At 39.8% G+C, this 9,737-nt stretch overlaps 1 protein-coding gene across 1 annotated transcript in view; it reads left to right on the plus strand.

Annotated features, from left to right (window-relative positions):
• Nucleotides 1-6,472, plus strand: part of EIF3H (eukaryotic translation initiation factor 3 subunit H) — an 88,592-nt gene extending 82,120 nt beyond the window's left edge. The window contains exons 6-8 of the mRNA XM_007100176.4: nt 1,991-2,111; nt 4,370-4,502; nt 6,249-6,472. Of these exons, the coding sequence (XP_007100238.1) occupies nt 1,991-2,111; nt 4,370-4,502; nt 6,249-6,346 (352 nt within the window). The 3' untranslated portion in view covers nt 6,347-6,472. The remainder of the gene's footprint in view (nt 1-1,990; nt 2,112-4,369; nt 4,503-6,248) is intronic.
• The last annotated feature ends 3,265 nt before the right edge of the window (nt 6,473-9,737 follow it).

Consider the following 9,737-nt stretch of genomic DNA (forward strand, 5'->3'; position numbering starts at 1 on the left):
GAACCCGCGTCCCCTGCATCGGCAGGCGGACTCTCAACCACTGCGCCACCAGGGAAGCCCTAACCATTTTTAAAGAATACAGTTCAGTGGTTTTTAATACATTTGCAATATTGTGCAATCATTATCACTAATTTTGAAACATTTTCATCACCCCAAGCAGAAACCCCATGCCTCTAAGTAGTCACTTCTCCTCCCCTCATCCCCTTGCAGCCAGTAGTTACTTTCTGTCTCTGTGGATTTGCCTCTTCTGGACATTTCCTGTAAATGGAACCATGTTGTAAGTGGCCTTTTGTGTCTGGCTTCTTCCACTTAGTATAATGCCTTTAAGTTTCATTCATATATCAGTACTTTGTTTTTTATAACTCAGTAGTATTTCATTTTATGGACAAATGACAGTTTGTTTATCCATTCATCCTTTTCGCCCCCCGCCCCCCCAATTTCTGTCTGTTTTGCATAATGCAGCTATTAACATACATATACAAGTTTTTGTGTAAGCATAAGTTTTCAGTTCTCTTGAGTATATACCTAGGAGTAGAATTGCTGGGTTATATGGTAACCCTATGTTTAACTTTTTGAGGAACCACCAAACTGTTCTCCGCAGTGGCCGCACCGTTTTATATTCTCCCCACAATGTACGAGTATTCTAATTTCTCCACATTCTTGCCAGCACTCCACAGTGGACTCTTAACCTTCTCCTAGTTGCTACCCTCCGGTGTACTCTCTGCATAGCAGCCTGGCTAAATCATTTAAAAATTTCAGGCAAGACATGTCACCAGGGATTCATGTCAGAGTCGCAGGTTCTCATTCACACGAAGTGACCGTTTGGTTGGGGTGTTGTGTGAGGCAGCTAATGGCTCCTCGTATGTGCTTGTCTGGCCTCCCGAGCCTGTCTCTGTGCTCCTCCCATGCCAGGCCTCCTCTTTTTACCTGTCTAGTTCTTACCCACCTCAGGCCTTCAGCACTTGGGCTTTCTTTCCCCTAGAATACTTTTTGCATGGCTGATTCCTTCTAATCTTGTGCTTCCAGCCTGTCACCTTTTAAAAGAGGTAGTCTGACCACACTGTCTGAGTGTCTTATCTCCCCCCTTCCCTCCTCCCCTGTCCCCATCAATTGTAGGCTCAGTGAAGACCGAGACCAGGAATGTCCCCTTCACTAGTGTCTCCTTATTTGCTAACACTGAGGCTGGAGCATAATAGGTGTTTAGTAGATACCTGTGTGGAAGGAGTGAATGAGTACTGTTTGTCAGCTAGTTATTTTTAGAGTACATATACGTGTAGTGGGCCTTAACATGGTAGGAGATAGTTGTGGGCAGAAATCAGTGAATATGGTGGGTGTTGTACTGACCATTAGCACTGCTTTGTAAGAAGATTTTGGTAAGTAAGCTGCAGTAGAAATTTAGGGAGAGGAAAAGAAAGGTGAATGACTGTACTTCAGATTCTAGGAAGGGCAGAGGGGAAGGAGCCCTCTTTCTTCATTTGGCCTTGCAGAATAAATGCTATTGTTACTCTTTCAGAACCTGCTAGGTAGAGAAATCATGTGCCAGAAGTCTCAGTCTGTTTGCCGGTTCTTCCTTTCTGTGGCTACTGATTCGAATGCTCTGGGGCACAGTTGGGGAGAGCGGAGGCGGGGCTCAGGAAACGGGTTCAGGAGTACTGAGCCTAGGTTAAACTTGGTTGTTCACAAAGTACCCATTTTAGATACCCTGCTAGATATGTTTAACTCTTTCTACTCTGACATGTGTATGCTCTGACACTAAGAAATTGAGCTATTTCAGATACCCTTGTAGTTAATAGTTGTGGGTTCGACATGGAAAGTTTAATAACAAGCTGACTCTCTCATTCTCTCCTCTGCCTTTGCTTTCCTATATGTGTGTGCTTTCATTTTTTTTTAGCAAATGGCAGATCAGTTTAATATCTCAAAACTACTTAGCGCAGTGGCAGAGGTATAACTTTAAAGTATGACATGTCAGTATACCTACTTTATATTTCAGCAATCATTTGGGGAAGACCCTCCAGTTGCTGATGGACAGAGTGGATGAAATGAGCCAAGATATAGTTAAATATAACACATACATGAGGAACACGAGTAAACAGCAGCAGCAGAAACATCAGGTTGGTATTATGGGAAAATTCAACAAACATAGAATTCCTTTCGAAGTATGGTGCTTCAAGAGTCATCTTCAAAACGATCTAAATTATCTTTGATAAAGCATTGACTCTTAGCTAGTAACTCTATCATGTTTTAAAAGATTATTCTTCATATAGTATGTTCCTAATATATTATTTACAAGTTGTACTTAAAAATACCTATCTTGAAGAGAGCTGGTAGATTAAGCTCAGATTGTAATGCCAAGGTTATGCAAAAAAGAGATACATTTATTGAGAAAGTCAGAGGCAGAGAGATTCTAGAGGGTCACAGCTCATTTCTTTACTAAGTATAATTGGTTTGCTAGTGGCTCATTGCAGTACAGTTAGCAGTCTTCAGTTCATTTAAAAAAATGAGCAATTGTGATTAAGAGCAAGCAATTTTGATAGGAAATAATAGACCAACTGCTGTGAAATAGATAGTATAATACAGATTTACCTGGAATTACCTGGATATTCTCATATGCACATCCACACTGCTCTGGCCATTTTAATCTTTTTTTTTTTTTTTTTTTTTTTTTTTTTTTTTTTTTTGTGGTATGCGGGCCTCTCACTGCCGTGGCCTCTCCCTTTGCGGAGCGCAGGCTCCGGACGTGCAGGCTCAGCGGCCATGGCTCACGGGCCCAGCCACTCTGCGGCATGTGGGATCCTCCCGGACTGGGGCACGAACCCTTGTCCCCTGCATCGGCAGGCGGATTCTCAAGCCACTGCGCCACCAGGGAAGCCCTGGCCATTTAATCTTAATCTTTATTAGTGTTGCCTGAAGGCCACATGATTTTCACAGTTCCTGGAATACTGTTTTGGACTATATTGCTCTGAAATGTTCTTAGCATTCGATTCGTAGATAAGTTGATTCCAGAATGTACATACATGTGAGTGTTTGATTACTCTGTTCATTAAAATGTACTTTAAACTAGAAGTTGGTAACTGGGGGATTTTAAGCACGACTAAGTGGTTCTGAGAATATCATATTTAAAAAATTAATTTAATACCAATGTTTGTATATTTAGTGAAATTTAAAATACTGTGTTTCTACACACGTAGAATTTTTAAAACACATATAAATCTATAAAGTATCTTTTTTTTAACTGAAAAGATGGTGGTGAAGATGGTGATGGTGAAAATCTCTTACAAACTGGGGAGAATAAAACCAGCTTGATCCCATTACCCTGCTGGTTCTTCCTGTAGGTAAAAGACCCAACTGGAGGATCAAATTGAAAATCTGTCACCAATGAAACAGTTGATTCTGGAAACCAATCTTAGGAGATATTTTTTAGAATTCTAGTATGTCATAAATTTTTGCATTTGACATTTATTCATACTTAGCACCATTCATAACCCTTTTTAGATTTGTCTCACTTCTACTCTCATACCCCATAATGAGTAGAAATTTTTGCAAAGCAAGTTACTTCCCTTATCTAAGGACTTAAAATTTTTACTGGCCTACCCTGGCTTCCCGTTACCTGACCTTTTAAGGCTGTGTGGGGGATATTATTTCCTCTGCTGTTGTAAGCAATCCACAGCTATTAGCGTCTTGATTGTAGTTTGAACTATAAGTTTACAGTTGATATATACCTTTATATATAACCCCACTTTCTCTGCATTGAGTCCTAAGAATCCAGAGTTTGAAAGTTTTTGAAGCATTATCTGAGCTAATATTCATTCTTCGGTATAGAGCTGAAGCACAGATGATTATCTGTTGTTAGGAATTGATAGTATTTATTGTTATAATAATAACAGGAATGATGACGTTATAATAGTAACATCATCAGTATTATTGTTACTTTGGTCAATAAAGATAAAGCTGAAAAAATTCCCCAATATGGTATTTCATTACTTAGTTCTTCAAGTTAAGATGAATCATACTTGCAGTGCTGTTTATTTACCCCGTTGTCATAATTGGTCAAGTTACTCCCTTTCGCTCGTGAATCTTGAGCTTCTTTGCCTGTAAGCCCCATGTTTCTCACATAACCAGTTTTGTTTTTCTAAATCATTAGTTATATAATCTTAGAGCTCAGAGTGACACTAGAGTTTACAACAAGGAAGTTTTCTTTGACTGTTACCATATTTAGCCTCTTAGAAGCAAGAGTTATGAAGGGTTACATTTATAAAACCGAGATTGGAGTTCAAAGCAGTGGAGTTTTGCTTGATCACATAAGTGAGGGAGGTCCTTTTTCTCCCCAGGTAGAGAAAAATAACCCAATCATTTCCTCTCTGAATTTTAGTATCAGCAGCGTCGCCAGCAGGAGAATATGCAGCGCCAGAGTCGAGGAGAACCCCCGCTCCCTGAGGAGGATCTGTCCAAACTCTTCAAACCACATCAACCCCCTGCCAGGATGGATTCTCTGCTCATTGCAGGTATTGTTAGCCAGTGCAGAGCACGGCTGGTTTTCTTTATTCTTTAGGAAGCAGAAGACAGTGAGAGATTCACAGGGTGAGACATCTAAAAGTTAGTGTATTTAAAATGGTTAAATGATGGACTTGAATCTAGCACCTGTAATTTCTGAAATTTAAGAATTTGTCAGTCTTTGTTATTTCTAAGGTCCTTTCAGTGCTTCACTCTGTGTTTATCTAAACAAACACTTTTGAGATGGGATTATATAAACTTTCTAAAATGGGAAGGTTTTGTGTGAGTCATCTTTCATGGAAACCGAGAAAAAGTGTTTATCATCTCATAATGCAAAAGACCATTGAGTTCAAACCCCTTACTTTTGATGTTCTAGCCTAGCCTTGAGCCCAGTCTGTAAGTGGGTGTTTGAATTGAGCTGAAGTTTTTGATTCAAAGAAGTATTTCCCTTACTTTGACTTGTATTGTAGCAACACGAACGTAACTCTCCATGGACTTTCTCTGGGGATAAACATTTAACACTGCCTTAAGGTAGTAGAGCCGTTGTGTCCTATGCTAGGACTTGATTTTGAATATATAACATTCATGCCCTTATTTAGCTATAATCACCTTATTTCTGTATGAATGTTGTTGAATACTGTTTGATTCAGTCAGCCAGTTGTCTGAGAGATTTGTTAGAGTGAAAATCCAACTCAGAGAAAAGCGGGTCTTCTGCAGTTTCTCAATTCTGTTGATATATTTTTAGTGTGGGGGGAAATTCCAAATTCCTTAAAGCTTTCTGGTACCTGTATAAATGAGATTCGGGAAACTGAGACACCTTACTTGCTTAAGGGCCACTTCAGGCAGAATTGTATTTCTTATACTTTCAAGAAATGTGTAGCTGTTGCATCCGATTAGATCATTAGTGTTAAGACTAATGCAGTGGTGGAGCCCTTTCCCCCCGTGGGCTCCCTGCTCATGCTGTCTGGGCTCTGGGGGTGCAGGAGGAGGCTGTTAATATTTCCGGAGCACGGACTGAAAACTGCTGTAGTTAACATCTGGGTCAGGTGGGTCTGGTTAGTTTACAGTTCTGTGATTTGGTATCTCCTTTCTACCTGGCTAAGAAGAGCTAGTGCTGTTTTCTCACTTGTCTTAGTTACAGTGTTGGTCTGGTCTGCACAGTCAGTACATTTTGATTGACAGCTAATATGTGCTTAACTGCTGATAATCTTTTTAAAAGTTGTCGTTTTTCTTCATTATCCATGTAACCAAGAGTGGAAGATAGCTTATTTAAAAAACAAAAAAAACACAAAACTTATATTCTTTATTAATCTCTTATGAACAAATAGAATTCTTAACTCTTTAAAAAAATTTTTATTGACGTATAGTTGCCCTACAATATTATATGTTACAGGTTTACAGTTTAGTGAATCACAGTTTTTTAAGGTTATACTCCATTTATAGTTACTATAAAATATTGGCTATATTCCCTGTGTTGTACAATGTAGCCTTGTGGCTTATTTTATACCTAATAGTTTGTACCTCTTATTATTCCCTACCCCTATATTACCCCTCCCCCCTTCCCTCTCCCCACTGGTAACCACTGGTTTGTTCGCTATAACTGTGTCTGCTTCGTTTTTGTTTTTGATTCAAAACATAACAAAATAAAATTCTGATGATTCTGTATTATGCTGATTTTCTTGTTTGACTAGTATTCTGGGTCATTTTACAGTTTGTGGAACATTATGACTCTCTTTCTCACTTTCCCAAATGCACAGGCCAGATTAACACTTACTGCCAGAACATCAAGGAGTTCACTGCTCAAAACTTAGGCAAACTCTTCATGGCCCAGGCTCTTCAAGAATACAACAGCTAAGAAAAGGAAGTTTCCAGAAAAGGAGTTAACGTGGACTCTTGAGATCACATTGGGGCAATTCTCAGAAGAAACACACTTGCATATTGAAAAGTCTTTCTAGCAAATAATAAAATAATAATAAAACAATCTCGACTGCTTGCTCATTTGGTTTTAGACATATTATATTTAGCTTCTTATTTTTATTTAGCTTATACCTATGTATTTCCAAAGATAAAGCAGCCTTGACCAGAAGCGTCACCAGGCACAGACGTACAGGCTCCATCACCTTTGTTATACCTCTGTGGTGCCACGTTTTCCACCACCGGGTCCAGTGCTGCGTGTTCCGATGCCTCATCCAGAGGCCCTGCTACCTACTGTGAATTCTAGTACTTCTTCGCTCCCACGTGAGTGCCCCTGAAGCCCCAGGCTTTCTGTGCTTGCCCTGGCACCCCTGGTCCCCAGGCCTAGAATCGCTTGGCGTGTTTCCCATGGGTCCGCCTTTTCATTTCTTCAGGTGATGGTTGCCCAAGTCCCCGTGCTCATAGGCCATTCATCGGGCAAAAGAATTAAAAAAAAAAAAAAATCATTTCACCAAAGGACCATGTTTTTGTATGAAAATGAAATTGATTCTGTGTGTGTGTTTTCTTTTTAATTGAGGGCTTCATGTTTTTTTTTATACCATGAAATATAATTATGCTAATAACAAGTTTTATGAGTGGGGAAAGAAGAATTGGGAGACAAGTGCTACACTGGGGGGGGGAAAGTCTATTTTAATAATATTGTATTTGAAAGAAAAAAAAAATCCTGCCATTTGTATAACCCCCAAATCCGTGAGATTTACCAGGCAGCGGAGGTGTGCCTATGAGACTCTTATGGATGGTTTTCCCTTTGAAGACACGGCTCCTAGGAAGATGATCAAAGGAATGGGTGGTGGGTAAGAAGAGCTGAGAAATCCTTTCTTTTGCAGTAACATTGTTTTCGAGGCAAGACTGGGCTCTGGGATCAGTCAGCTGGATTGCACCCTGGCCCTTTTCCCTTCAGTGGGCCCTGAGACACGTCGTGCCTCACTGTCCTCGTGCAGAGGGGGTGAGGGAAGGAGACCAGTGTAGGGCGCTGTGGGCGCTGGCAGAGTCCATGGGGAGCAGCGGTTGGTGTGGAGCAGCCTCAGAGTGAGCTGTGACGAAGGGCGCGTCCTGGGCCCCTCCGTCCAGGGTATTGGATTGTTCGCAGGTTTTTGCTTTTAAAAAGATCTGGCCCTCGAACATCCTAGAATTCAAGTCCTTGCTCACATGTAGTTAATTTTCCTAGGATAAATTCCTAGAAGCGGACTTACTGGTCAAAGGGTATATATAATTCTAAGGCTTTTAGTTGCTATGTTGCCTTCAAGAAAGGTTATACTGATTTGCACTCCTGCCCATGGTGATTCCTTATTAGAGTGAACACATTTGAGTGTGATTGTGTTAGGCAGAGGGGATATATTGATAAACGAAGCTGGTCACGGTCCCTGCCTTTGTGGATGGTATACTCTTGGTTCATTTCCCTGCATTCTGGTTGCCTAGATTTGGAATTTTGTTGTGAATTAACAAAGGGCCCTTGAAGTATCAAAGAGCAAACTAAAAAGAAGGAAGGAAAGTCAGTTCAAACAATCTTATATACGGTTTTCCTCATGGTATATGTTTAACAGGATTCAATTGTATTTTTAAAGATGTGGCTCTTTCTGCATTCTGTATGACTGTTTAGGTCCTCATAACTCAGTAATATGTGAGTACACACTTAACAGAAGATTTCAGTAGTTTTTGAGTTACGAATTACTGTAGTGGGAAAAACTGTTTAGGAAAACATGTCAATGGAAATTAAATCTCCACAGTATGTAGTGTTAGGGAATAGCTTCTGTTCGGCATTTGATTTGAGTGCTATATTCTGACAACCTTCAGGAACAAATACATGTGGTTCATCTTCTGTAAATATTTGCAGTTTCTTCAAGTTGAAAGGAGAAAAGCTCATAAACTGAGTACCAAGTCTGATAAATCATTCACTTACCCAAGAACAAAAAGAACAGAAAAAACTAGCATGTTAACCTAATGGAAAATTAAATGTTACAAAGTAAGAAAAGTAAAACCTATTTGATATTTAACCCCATAATCATGGATAATACTTTATGTTTCTAGATAATGTAACATTATTTTTAATTGAAAATACCTGAGAATGAATCTTTAGCCTCCCCCAAATACCTTATTCTTTTAATATGGAGGTAAACTAAAGGAACTTTTTTCTCCATCTTTTGAAGCTTGGAAATGGAGATGTGGTTATCTAATGTTAATGTCATTCATGGAGTTCGGTGTAACTTCTCATCTGCAGCATCTAAATATTTAAGTTTTAGTGTCTTCTAAAATGTTACTACACTGTTCACAGTATGTTTTTACAACATTCTTTGGAAAACCTATGTCAGCTTCACTTTCAAACCATGCTGGCATTGAACTCTGGTGTGGATATCAGAATGTTATGAAAGAATTTTTTATCTAAGTTGTAAATTCCATCTTATAGTAAACATTTCTCATTCAAATTAAATACATAATATACCATTTATCAGTTTTCTCTTTTCATTAGGCATCTTTTTCTTTGATAGTTATGTCATAGAGATGGGGCTGATAATACTCAAATTGGGTCAAACCAAATGCCTATAAAGGCTTATTTTAGCAAATGACTCATGTGCCCGTCTATAGAAAGCAGGATCAAGTTGTCATTGCCAACAGAGGATTCCTTCTTTATTTGGCATGTATGGAAGTGGGGGGGACAGTGGTTAGTAGATATGTAATGAAGGGACAGGTGAAGATCTGAGTCTGTTAATATTGACAAAGATGAGAGCAAAGCAGTAGATGGTTTCTGCATCCCACAGCCTAAGAATGTGCAGTGGAGTGCAAACCTGCTTGTTGGGCAGTGACTCCCAAATTGGAGTCTGAACCTCTTTGGATGGATTGGACCAGGGGTTGATCTGACTCCAAGTTACTTGAGATAGGGAAGGAGGAATGGGGAGCCAGAGCTATTGGGAGATTACCGTTTGCTGGAGCAAGCAGCTGTGGCCTAATACCCGTTGCCTTCAGCTTCCGTTTTACATAGATGCACACTCCCTATAATGTACCTTAAGCCTGCTTGGCTCTGCAGCATAACCCAGAATGGCTATACTGAAGCCTCAGTAAGTGATTTTTAGGAATACAGTTCCCGGATGCGGAATGGTTTCCAAGAGCCACCACCCCCAGCTTGGGGAGTTTGGGTCATTCTGTAGGGGCTTGGTCTGTCCTAGATATTTCTTTAAATACCTGTATCCTCCTTGTTCTCAGAGACTAAGTTCTCGCATGAATTGTCGTATGATCAGTTTATTAGAATCACAATTTGATTTGGTGGGATTGGCTTT

This window comes from Physeter macrocephalus, chromosome 15, assembly GCF_002837175.3.
Source record: "Physeter macrocephalus isolate SW-GA chromosome 15, ASM283717v5, whole genome shotgun sequence".
NCBI classification, from domain to species: Eukaryota; Metazoa; Chordata; class Mammalia; order Artiodactyla; family Physeteridae; genus Physeter; species Physeter macrocephalus.